Source organism: Haliaeetus albicilla, chromosome 2 (genome assembly GCF_947461875.1).
Source record: "Haliaeetus albicilla chromosome 2, bHalAlb1.1, whole genome shotgun sequence".
In the NCBI taxonomy this organism is placed as follows: domain Eukaryota; kingdom Metazoa; phylum Chordata; class Aves; order Accipitriformes; family Accipitridae; genus Haliaeetus; species Haliaeetus albicilla.
Window position 1 is genome coordinate 14,776,026 of NC_091484.1, and position 12,992 is coordinate 14,789,017.

The 12,992-nt window shown below is 40.4% G+C and overlaps 1 protein-coding gene across 6 annotated transcripts in view; it reads right to left on the reverse strand.

The window, feature by feature from the left end:
• The window catches only part of PTPRT (protein tyrosine phosphatase receptor type T), a 501,782-nt gene that overhangs the window by 52,342 nt on the left and 436,448 nt on the right, over positions 1 to 12,992 (reverse strand). For 2 of the 6 annotated variants that reach the window (XM_069807218.1, XM_069807208.1), the window contains exons 16-19: positions 10,471 to 10,518; positions 8,103 to 8,251; positions 1,775 to 1,852; positions 1,541 to 1,576 (exon numbers count right to left, since the gene is read on the reverse strand). In XM_069807218.1, coding sequence (XP_069663319.1) covers positions 1,541 to 1,576; positions 1,775 to 1,852; positions 8,103 to 8,251; positions 10,471 to 10,518 — 311 coding nt within the window. The remainder of the gene's footprint in view (positions 1 to 1,540; positions 1,577 to 1,774; positions 1,853 to 8,102; positions 8,252 to 10,470; positions 10,519 to 12,992) is intronic. The other 4 variants (XM_069807237.1, XM_069807226.1, XM_069807245.1 and 1 more) reach the window with 3 other exon arrangements.

Genomic DNA, 12,992 nt, shown 5'->3' on the forward strand with positions numbered 1-12,992 from the left:
ACAAGAACAAACCTTCTGGAAAAAGGACTACTTTCCTTCCCCACCTCGTTAACAGATGGCTCATTCAGCAATTGCCATCAGCATTTTGATAGATAGCAGGATAAATGTGTGTATTGTGGCAGTCCCTCCAAGCCTCTGTGTCCCGGCTGTTAGTCTGTAAGCCAGAGCACTTATGCGATCAGTTGTAATTTCTTCCTGGTCTGTGGGCCTTCAACATGCTCAGAGTAATGTTTAAAGCAGCCACGGTAGATTACTGTGTCTGGAAGTGAACATTTACTGTAGATAATCCAAAATGACAGGTCTGATAAATACCATTGGTTAGATTCCGATCAACCACACATCATCTTTCTGATTCATAGCAGAGGAATTGCCTTCTTCAAATTCCACACGCAGGCAGCATCCTCCAGGGAGAGCCTAAAGTTGTAGGCTGTTATTACTCACTTTTGAAGGTACACCTCCAGTAAGGTTCTGGATAACTTCTTTTATCAGCTAACAGTTTCTGCCAATTTTGCTGTCTCTGTTAACTTACTGTAAAAACGTATGATTTTTAAAAATCTAAAAGCTAAGAGCTGCGCACTGGATGCTTTATTTATCATCTGAACAAGAAAAGCTAATTTTCAGAGATGCTGAACACTAGCACCTCTCTCTAAAGTTACCAGCAGCCATGGAACAGCCTTTGCCTCCCAGAACCTGCCTTTTTGTTATCCTCTCAAATCTATACCAAACTGCTTGAATATTTAGCATTTAACTCTCAGCATACACAGAATGAGGTGGGGCCACTTGCCCAAACCCAGCCTCTGATTTCTCCAAATAACCTCTATACTTGCAACTGAGTCCAAAACTGTAGGCTCCCACCTGCTTTGGACATGCAAATCCTTGCTTATATTCACAAGCCTTGAGGCACATGTAGCTGAGCCTCACTCACAGAACAAGGGGTAATGGTTTTAAACTAAAAGAGGGTAGATTCAGACTAGATATAAGGAAGAAATTTTTTACAATGTGGGTGGTGAAACACTGGCACAGGTTGCCCAGAGAAGTGGTAGATGCCCCATCTCTGGAAACATTCGAGGTCAGGTTGGATGGGGCTTTGAGCAACCTGATGTAGTTGAAGCTAGCCCTCCTCATTGCAGAGGGGTTGGACTAGATGACCTTTAGAGGTCCCTTCCAACCCAAAACATTCTATGATCCTATGCCAGCTGCACAGACACAACCATGTACGTGAGTCAAAACTAAGCCAAAGGCAAGGTGGCATGTGGGAATTTGGCCCAGAATGTCAAATCCCATTCACAGAAACAAGAAATACTTCCTAAACCTTAATTTTTGAACTGTTCCTTCCTTGAAAAAAAAAAAAAATCAATTAATAGCAATAATAAGGCATGAGTAAAACAAAAGACTTTCCAATTAACACAACACACATGACCACAGGATTGATTATGATTTTGGAGCCCAGCCACTTAACAGTGCTCTCTCCAAGTTATTATCAAGATACGAGTGTGTTTGCTCTCCAATGAAGTGCAGTAGACCATACCTGTCTTCTTACCTAACAGCGTGGTCGATGGAACAGTGTCTGATGATACTTTGAGATGGAATTCCGTTCACCCACACGACACGGATCAATGGAAATCAACAGAAGATCAATAGGAAAAAAAGTTACAAAAAATGAAAACAAGGTTAGCTGTATCTCACACTCAGAAGATTCAGTCTATAGGTCATATTGGAAAACATACAAAAGCAAAGAAAATTTAGAAATTAAAGAAAAGTCTGGCACTAGTACCTGAGTAGTAGGAATTCAACAAAGATTTGCTCTGAAGGGTTTTGCTTTGGACAGAAAATGAACAAGGAGAGGGTGATGCTAGGTAGGAAAGACATAAGGAAAAGACTTTAGACATATATTAAGAGAGAGAAAGAGAACAGGGAGAATGTTCCTCAAAGAACACAGTAATATGGGATATATAAGGCTTATCAAAATGAATTATATTTTTCATCTCGACATGCATATTACATTTATTACATTGTCATCATGATGGATTTTCTTTAATATAAGCACTCCAGACCCCAAATATAGTATTATAGTTATTGTAAATCAGTGTGTTCCTACACGGGATACACATATAGGACTATATTCTAGATATCCTTTTTTTAACTGAAGGAACAAACTTATGTTTTTGTCTCTAGGAGAAAGATCCTAAAATACAGAGAATCAAATGCAGTATTAACAGCATAATAAGCCTGCTCAAACATAATGTACACTAGTACCACAAAAATACACAGGTAATGTAGCAAATTTTTTTGTTAAAACAATACACGATAACAAGGGACTTGTTCTTCAACCCAGGACTGTTCATAGCAAATCCTATAATCCTTTCCCCTGTGAATTGGGTTCTTTCAGCAGGACAAGCATCCCTGCTTTCTCCCATTAAAACATTAGCTTTCTCTGGACAAGAATCCCCAAATTATTTCTGTATTAATCAAATATTTAGGGAAAGGAGCCAGGACTCAACATCTTCACAGTAGATTCTTTTCTCGATAGTAAATTTATGAGGCTGGTTTATATCTACAATAGCATACATGTACATTCTTATGGTAATCCATCATTTCTGAAGGCATATTCTTTTGTTATCATTCTGCATTCACTCTTAGAGTTACAGGTATTTATTCATCTCCTCCTCAGAATGTTGGGAAACAAGCTAATACAAATCTCAGTACATCAGAAAGATGACAATAGATAACACAGGAAAAACCATTCCATAATCCAATAGAAATAGATAAAACTCAGAATACATCAAAGTACTTTCAGAAGCGATTTTTGTCTCTCTAGAGCAAACACCACTTAAAAATTTCAAGTTATTCTATGGGGTGAACCAAAGAAGTTGCTAGTCTAGGGAGTTTCATAAAGTCTGCCAAATTACCTCCTAAGCAGTGTATAGCCAACCAGTAAATGAACTCATTCCCGTTCTACATTCTCCTGCCATATTTTCAAACTTACACCACTTGAAAACACATTAAAATAATCAAATTTCTCATAGCTTAGTCTGCTGGAGTTCTGCCCCTGCTGCATACAAACCATAAAGCATCTCTCACCTGGGGCCTCTTACACTTTCTCCCCTGTGTGTGTCAGCTTAAATCAGACCCTCTCTTTACCGTACTTGGAACACAGCCATTTTTGCAGATGTATAAAATAAGGTCTAAAAAACGTAATTTGTTTGCCCAAGTCACAGAGCAAGTCAACAGTCAAGGCGTGGAGCGGGACTTGATTTTTCTGAAATTTGGGAGTATAAAAGAACTCATTGGGCCATACTGCCTTTTCAGGAATTGCTAACGATAAATTACTTAGGCAGCTGAAGATACACACCTCACTTCAATGAGTTTGATTAAAAATGTTACTAACTGAGGTTTATGAAATGAACCACATTTGTGAGACTGGGAGGTAAATTCTAGATTATTTTTTTAGAAGAAAAAGTGGAAGAAAACACATTAAAAAAAAAATTTCCCAAAACTTTGGAGAGCTCATTCTCAAAATCATTCTGGTAGTGGCTTCTGTAACAAGAGATGTGTACACAGTGCTGCTACCTAACCAGAGGTTCTTACAGCACTAGTGTGTGCAATCACAGGAAACACTTCCACAGAGGATTTTACATCAGGGTACGGATTAAGACTTCATTTAAGATTTTCTTTATACTCCCTGCAGTGTCATGTGAGGCCACACAGATCCCTCTAGTCACGCAGAATGGTGGAGGCTCCTTCCTATTCTGAAAATTATTCTCCCTTACTTTTCATAAGGTTTTCTGAACTAGCAAACCCCACAAAAATCCCAAAGCAGCATGAAAAACAGTAAAAAGGATTTTGGTATTTTTTCCTTTTATGCCTTCAATGAAATTTGGCTTTATTTTTTATTTTTAAATTCATTTTAGAATTTTTCACTAAAGAAAACATCTCATGGTCATGATCTTACAAGTCCTTGGACTCCATTTAGCACATAACCTAACTATGAGTGAAAATTATCTATTGGATAGAAGCAAAAACTAGACCTTGATGTAATTGTCTGTTGTGACTTACTGCAAATTTGAAGACCTTTACATTTCATTCATCACAAAAACATGCAGGATATGGAAAAGTGTGAATTTAGATGTTTCTTGGCTAAAAGTGATCCTTAACAACCTGGGTGCCACTTACCTACATCTCCCTCTTACCTCCTTGTTCTCACTAGTAAAAGCACACTAACTTAGTAACTGTACAGTAGTGCCCACTAATGCAAAACTCAGTTCCCTACAGCTTCCAAAATGCCGTCTTCAAATTCTGCTTCTGTCTGTAACATGAAAGCTATCTACCTAAACTGTATCAAGTCTCACTCCTGAAATTGTCTGGAAAGCCGTCTCCTCCCAAACTGAGATGTCACAAAAGTTAAGCACACCCTAATAGATCAGTCTCTAGCAAAACCGGCTGCATTTTAAGAGATTAAATCCTCAGAATCAAACAGTTCCTGCCAGAAACCCCCAAAGGATGTCAAGATGGCTGTGCTAGTGACACAGCATTCTCCTGGACAAGCCCGCTCCATGGTATTTTAGCACTGCAAACCCAGAAGCGCAGTTTCTTTGTGCAGGACATCATTAGTGCATCATTGCTGAGATGACATACTACTGCTTCTCCCATCACATGGATGGGCTGCCAAATTGTGCACAATTTCTGTGCAATAACAACCCCTTGCACACCCTTCTGGTCAGGGCACAGATATTGGTGGATAACTTTAGGCCCATCTTGTCTCCAATTTGTCATCTCATTTCGTACTAACCATGCACGGAGTCAATGCCTACACGTGACTCTGCTGCACCAGTCAGAGGAAAACGCCGCTGCTTTCCAAATATTCCTGCAAACTGAGGAGCAGGCCCAAACACTGCAAGTACCATCACCTACCTTTAATGGATTTAGGATATTTTTCTATTTTTTAAAAAGCAAGATATTTGAGAAAATAAACAACTATGATAAGCCTGCTTCACCTCCACATAATCTGTGGGCAAAACCAGACAAGCTGGAATAGCCATGGACTAATCTATCTTTCAGCAGACACATATTCTGATTCCATATGGTGTCAGAGACAGAGGCTCAGTCCATAAAATCTCTTCAGTTTAAAATCCTGTATGTACCAGTAAGAATTCAGTCTGAGTAATGAGTTACAGTGTAGAACGGAAAGAGGGATGAGGGGCTTTGCTTTGGGCCAGGAAAGATAAATGCCCAATTCTCTTCCACTTTTCAGCAAGACCTGAGGTCTCCCTGTTCCAGCAGAGAGGCTACAGATCATCCAGAATGTAATTACATTTGCTAATGAACACCTCTGCCAAATGAAAAAATTCAAAACTACAAACGTCCAACAGGACTGTGTGCTCCTGAGCACTGCACTGGCTTCAACAAAGGACTCTACTGCATGCAAACATGACTTTATGGATGATGCCTTTTGCATGAGTTTCTACTGAAAACTGAGATAGAGTAGGTGAAGACATCTGCATTTTTACCAACAGCAGAGACAGGAGGATGGTAACTCTTAGTGGGGAAAGAATCACCATTACTACACTGCACACTTTTTTCAGAGTAGCCTGTAAAAGCAGCCAGGTGTATGTCTCCTCAGAAAAGGAGAGGCTGATAAGCAGAAAGGCAGCTGCTGTCCTTCATGATGCACAGCACCAGGCAGCACCCTTTACAGTTGCTGGACCTGTCAGGTGGGAGCTCCCTGTGGGGTGACAGTGCTGTAAGGCAGTGAGACAGGCAGCAAACGGAGGGGCTATAGCAGGACGGCCCCAGGAACAACAGAAGTCCTCCTGCAGCAGGAGCAGACCAGTGGCCAAGATGGAGAGACTATGGGAAGAAAAAGGCTTCTATAGGGACTCACTGAATTTGTTCTGTCTGAAAAGTCATTAAAATTATCGGGACAGAAAGGAAAAACTGGAGGGAAGGACACATGCCCTGCAAGGACACTGTTGTCTGGACATAAACTTGTTTGCAAGTCATTCAATAATTGTGAGGTATCGTACTTAAAAAGCTGTCTTATTCTATCACTTTTGTGAGCTAGCAAGGTGATCTTGGGCTTGAAAACACTTAGCTTCTCTTGGTGGACTTTCTTCAAAAAGGAGAGGGGTATTTCCATGTCACAGCTACAGTCAACTCAGGCTCCCATAACTGAGGGTCAAGATGGAGAGGATGACTACCTACCATGAGATATCTGCAAATGCTATTTACTGTTGGGAGGCAAAAGGACAATTTAAGAAGGAATTTGACTGCTGCTTAAGACAGCTGATTTCAAAAGCTAGGATGGATAACCCCCTATAAAACTCTGTTAGTTAGCAGGAAGGTAAAGAAGTAATCCTATTATGTTCAAAAGTTAGAGTAGGCCCATATAGAAACCCTCAGGTATTAAACTCTATTAAGGCTATCTTTTAAAAATAAAGTCTTTTACCCACAAAATTCCTGTATCAGCACGTGCACACTATTGCACAGAAGAGAACTTACCTCCAACACCTCAGCATCCTGGACTTGGCACTAAAAAGTTTGGAGAAGTCATGAAGGCTTACTGGTAATTGTTTCTCAGGGATACGAAGAGGAAAAAAAGAAAAGAATCGGCCCATAACTTGACTCAGGCTGTGTTATAGAGGGAGGTAGTGATAAAATCTGCAGTGATGTCAGACAAGCAAAGGACTAACTGATTAAAAAAAGAGAAAACCTGGAGGGTTGCTTTTTTACAAAATTAGATACAACATACTTTCTATAGTTGTCATTTCAAGTAAATGACTCAGCTGTTTTAATTAGTCTCTCAAAATACCAAGGGGAAAAAAATGTGGTCACATTTCAAGCTCATCTCTTATTTTCTGGTTGGAAAAAAGAAATTCCCCAAAGTTTAAAAAATCCAGACTCTGAAGAAAGTGTTAAAAACTTCATTTTCCCCATACATTTTAAACAAGCTACCTTTGCTGTTTCTAGGATGTCTGTTACAATGCTGTCTTCTGCTATCCTGTCTTTCAAAGATATGAACCACTGACAACTCTTGCTGTCTCTTTAGAAGATATAGCTACTCAGCACCTGAGAAAATTAGATCTTGACTCAAGTCAATTTAATATCAGAGAGAAGTGTTCACTGCTAGACTTGACGGTCCCAAACACCTATTTATCCATCTCACAGGTATGTTACACAGAGTGGCAGAAGCAACACATGCAGATGGAATTTGACATGACCTACAGATAGAGGGGAAAGAAGAATTCACTCAGCCTGTCCCACTTAATCTGAGATTACAAAGAAAGGTTTCAATGATAAAACATATTTTGTACCATAAGCACTTCCATGTTATTAATTAGGGGAAAAAACACTTCACTAAAGATGTTTAAGAAAGACAAAAGAGTTATAGTACATACTTGTGTTTCAGAGCTGTCCCCTGTTCAAACTAGCAGGCTAAGTGTCAAAAGAAGGAGTGACATTCCCATAGTGTCTAAGTTAAAATTTATTTAATACGAAAAAGTTACAAATCCACCATGCAATCCACCATGCACTCAATCTGGATCTAGTGAGGCTAAAGTATGTCTTTGTGCTGCTCTTCCAGCTACAGAGGTCTGAGTGATTTACAAGTATTAACTAAGATTAGTTTTACTGAACCCGTGTGAAGAATAAACTGAGAACACAGACAAAAGAAGAAGTGCTGTCTTTCCACTTCTCTAACCAGGAGACCATGCTTTCTTTCATAACAATTTCATACAGAAAACGTTATTTCATCCTGCAAGTCAGCTAAGTGATTTGATTTGACTCTTCTACTCACAAAGGAAAAAATATTTCTGAAGAACAAATAAACATGTGCCTTTTTGACTGTCTGATGCAGTTATTAGAATAGACTTCATAAATTATTCTCAGCAGATTTAAAGTTGGAAGGAATGCTCTCCACCTATCTGACAGTTAAAATAGAGGCAGGGTCAGAGACATTTTAGACTACTGATTTCTAGCGAGCTTTTGCAATGATCTCTATCACTGTCATTCCTAGCTCCTCAATATTGTGCCCATAGGAATAGGTCCTTTTAAGAACCTAGAGCTCTCCAAGGGGGACATATCCATTGCAAGCAAGTTAAACTTACTGAATCCATTAACATCTTGGCAGCTGGAAGAAAAAGCTTCTTCATTGTGAACAGCACTGAGTTTGGTAGAGGTCTTGTCGGAAGTAGCCACGGGACCCATCTCCCTCTGCGTGCTGGTCTGAGTCTCCTTCTGCTTCTTGGCTAGCTTCCTTTAGGGTGTTTTGAAGAGGGGAGAAATCAAGGTCAGTTTTCCCTCATTAAAAACAAAGCAATGAGTAAATATTTTGAAAACCACAATTATCCCACTTGGTCAGACATGCAGGGCATGTGGCAGGCCGCACAAGAGGAAACCCCACAACTTTTTAATATAACTGTTGTGGAGCACAATAAATATAGCGATACCAGTCTTTGAGCTTAGCTGTCCCTTCCGGTAACTCATCTTGCACAAACCTGCATCACCCCAGCAGTAGGAGTGCTACATCATCCTTGACAAGGGTGGCATAGGTAAAGTCCCTGGAGTGGGTGTCAGCCGCTCAGGAAGAGCAGAGGGCCCGGGATGAGGGCAGCGATCAGAACCGCTCACCAGGAGGTAAATGGGACATCTACATCCATCCCCGGGGAAACCTGCACCGGGGATTTTCTTTGAGTGCCCCGGTGGAGACTGCGACCTGACTCGGTGCAACCTGAGAGCTGGAGCAGGAGTTTTGCCCTGTCCCCAAGCAGAGCAATGAGGACAGCAGCCTCTACTAAATTTTGACACACACCCGAACTGCACTGAGGATCGACAGTTAGTGAAGGGTGGGGCAATTTAAAGGTTGAAGTTATTTTAGAAATGTTCAAATATGCCTCTGTTCTGGGAAAATGGGTGTTATTTTGAGGAGACGTCAAAAACATTGGCAAAAGCAGAAACACTGCCTGCTCTGAAAACACTAACAAAGCCAACAACGTAAGAGGCTCCCCTTTTGCAAACACAGGTAATAATAAGAAAATGGAGAGAAGCAGAAGTGAGCTGCTAAGCTTCCATTGACATTTGACTGCCCTGTGCTTCATTCATATCAGAGAGCAAAACTGTTTAAAAATGAATGTGTGACATTCTACAACCCGCACCTTGAAAAAATATCACACAAATCCCTAGCACCAGCAAAGAACTTTGCTTACGCTACTTCCGTAGATAAGAAAACAAAACAAAATAAAAGGGAGAAAAAGAGATTACTGTAAGAAGGAGCTTTAGTTTTCTTTTTTTCCTCCAACTCAAAGAAAAAAAAAATCCTAACAACTAAATTATTTTGCAAAGAGGTTTTTCTTCACTAAAATGACATGCTTATGGTAAATACTACCCATTTTTTTAAACTTCATTAGATTCTTTAAGGGATATTCCTTGCAACATATTCCAACAGGCTTTATTTATTCACAGCACATGTCAGAGTGGCATTTACAAGCAAGTTCAAGCACACAGCTGAGCCCCAGCCCTTCGTGAGATGTGTAGCTAGGCCAGTTACACTCAGGTGCAAGGAAGGGTCAAAGAGAACAAAAACCTTTGCCTGTGTCTGTGGGAAATGAATATTTTAAGGCAAACTGATAATCCAGACCAGGAGAGCACAGATTTATGGAGAAGTGTCCAATGTTTGATGCAAACTTTTGAACAAATACACCTGTTTCATCTGCTCCACCAGGCTTTTACAGTTAGTGGTTTCAATTCAAACCATAGCTATTCAAATTGGGAACATAATTACAGAGTGCATATTTAGGTCTCACACAATCTCCATGGTGTATCCACTTCTGCAGATGAAGATGCAAACAGAGTAACTGTCCTTGAGTGATGAAGCAAAAAGCTGGCATTTAATGATGTTAAAAGCTCTGCTTCCAGTGTTCAGCAATGTTAGCACAGTCAGATTTATTAACTATGAGCTGCAGCCATGGGAGCCCCCTTTTTTTGTGCTGTGGTACCTGAGGTAACAACAATAGTCTTGAAGTGTATTAACCCTGCTAGGCGGTTATTTTAATCCTTTAGATTTGCTAATCATACATGGCTATGTGAATTCTTTGGCAACAGGAATTAAAATTTCTCAGTGGGAAACACTAATCCAAAATGCCAAAGTCCTTAATAACAAGCACTCTGGACTGCTGGGGTGAGCCATTACAGACGACCACTACTGGTGTTTAAAAATGGTGAGTCAAAAAGGGTGACTTCCTTATTTAATCCAGATTAAATTATTTGTGGAAATAATTATCTGTAAATCCCATTGCCTGGTATCTTTTCAGAGATGCCAACAAGCTACAAAGAGCCAGAACTGGCAGACTCGTTTTCTCTTTCAGTGAATGAGCAATGACATTTCTGCATGTGCTAGGCAGGAAAAAATAACCCCAAACCCAAGCCCATTAGTCCCCAAAGGCCTGCTTACAAAAGCCCTATGCAAAGCAGTTCTACCTGGTCCTGTAGAAGACAGAGAGGCCCCTAAAACATTGGCTTGAATGCCTAAAAAGAAAAGGTGACATGAGTTTAAAGTTCTCAATCTAACTCGCACACACAAACCAGGCTGCTCGCAGGTGGACCAGCTAATGCTTACACATGTTCAGGGAGAAGCCACACAGAAAATTGTTCTGCATCTGAAAACGCTATTATTTTCTTTCAACAGCGTGTTATCCTTTTTAACCTTTCTCCCTCTCTATTCCGAGAGTGTAAAAGTTCTTCATCTAAATTTAGAAGGAAAAGGAAGACAGATCTCTTTTGAGGATTTCAGAGCTAAGCATGCCAGACACATCAAGGGGCTCTTGGTTTCTAAATGTGCCTTTTCTGCCTCCGTTACGTGTCTGGATAGAGTGGCAGCACAGGACTAAGCCTATTTGGTCCTTACCATCATTATAATTCATAGAAAGGATTACAAAATCAAATGACTAGCACTTTCTAGAATGTTAGGGATGTGACTTAAGCCCACAGCTAGGTAGAGGTTTATTTCCCAGCATGTCAAAATGCCTTTGGAATTGGAAAAGCATTTATCTGGAAATGCTGTTTCCAAAAATAGGGCACTTCAAGGGATCTCTGTGGATCACTGACAAGCTGCATCAGTGACACGGCTCCTGCTCTTCTTACTGACCAGCCTCCCTTAAACACAACAACTGCAACACTCAGATGAAACTGCTATCAGTGCATTAGTGTCAATCACGGGCCAGCCGCAGGCTGCTGCCAGTGGGTACCTGGCACAGTCTGTCACCAGGCACTGAGAAGACACCTTCCGTCTCATGCATTATGCAGTTGAAAAGGGGAAGACATAAAGGACCGGGCAGATATTTGGAAGAAGAGTCTGATACAATCAACACAGGGTGAAGAGACTGAAATGTCAAAATGTGAATAAGGTGATATTAATGGCTGTTTTACATTTAAGCGTAAGGACAGTGTGCGAAGAGGAAAACAGGAGTCCCTGGATGGGGTTTACTGTGTTGCTCTTTTCAGTTCAAGAGGGTTTGTAAATGAAGAGATGATGTTTACAGGCACTATACACACACAACGGATGAGACAGAAAGATGCTCAAAGCAGAATAAAAAAATGAAACCAGCTGTATAATCAGGCAGTTGAAGTTAACCCAACTAAAGCAAGGATAAGAACTATTGGCAGTGAACTTCAATTCAGTGAGAATTTTTTGGGGGAAAAAAAAAAAGATGGGAGACTTGATTCAGCTGTTTTTCAAACTTCTACTCCTATCAGAGAATAGATATAAAATGCTGAAGCACTATATTAAAATTGCAGGAGTTCCAGTTTAACAGCCAAGGAATGCAAGCTTAGTATCAAGCACAAACCATTGACTGCCACAGGCATTAATCAGAAAGCTTAAGCAACACTTTCAGTTAGAAGTATCTGCAGGATCAGACTCCTGTTTTGCAGAGGTCTGGATAAACTTCAAGGATTATATTTTAAATGCAGCTTCAAACTCTAACTTTTTATATCAATTTTACATGCATGAATGTTAAATTTGTAACTGCCACTCCTAAAGAGCTCTTGTACATGTACGTTGACAGATTTAATTTTAGATGTTTCACAAGGATGGATTATATACACTATAATGTAGATTTGCATGCACAGGTAATTTAGATATTAGGTATAGATCACGTAAGTTAAACATGAAATTTCCTCCTACAGACAAGAATTGCATATTGCCCTCATTTTCAATATGCAGTTTAAGAAAGCTACAAAATACAATTCCTTTTAGATATTTGTGCGCAGCAGCCTGCTAGGAGTATACATATTATTTATGATGAAATCTGCACAAATTTAAGGCAGGCAGTGATCAGCCGTGCAATACCCAACTGGGAGCACTGGTTAATAGCAGTTCTATTGAAAAGGACCTCTGTCCCCCAAACCTGTAGATCACAAACTCAATTTGACAGACAGTTTCATGCTGGTGTAAAAATAAGGGAGGGATTATACATGGCACTATGGTCTGCAAGGCACAGGTAATCTTTTTGCTCTGACCAAGGATCACTAAGGCCTCTGCTGCAATACTGCACTTCAAATAAGATGGGTGCCAAAGGGACACATACAAGGCAGAACAAGAAAGGTAAATCTAGAAAACATGAGCTACAAGCAAAGGCCAAAGGCAATATGGATCTTTAATCTAGAGAAAAGAAAATCAAATCGGGCTGACAGGTCTTCAAACATATGAAAAGACACCACAGGGAAGCTGTTCTCCCTGTTTACAGGGGCTGAGAAAAAGTAATAGGGCTAACCTGTGGGAAGGGCAGTTCATTTTAAACTTTAGGAAATCCATATGCAGTAGAGGCTGCCCATCTCTCAAGCCAACTGGGCCGGTGGGCTGTGAAATCTCAGTCACTAGAGGTCTTTAAACAGCGAGCAAGAGGAATGAGAGTTAAAAGCAGTACAGCTTCTGGCAGCCTGACAGGTGGGGTATCTCCTCCCCGTGCTCCAATGGTCCTGCCAAAAACTGCAGTTCCCCA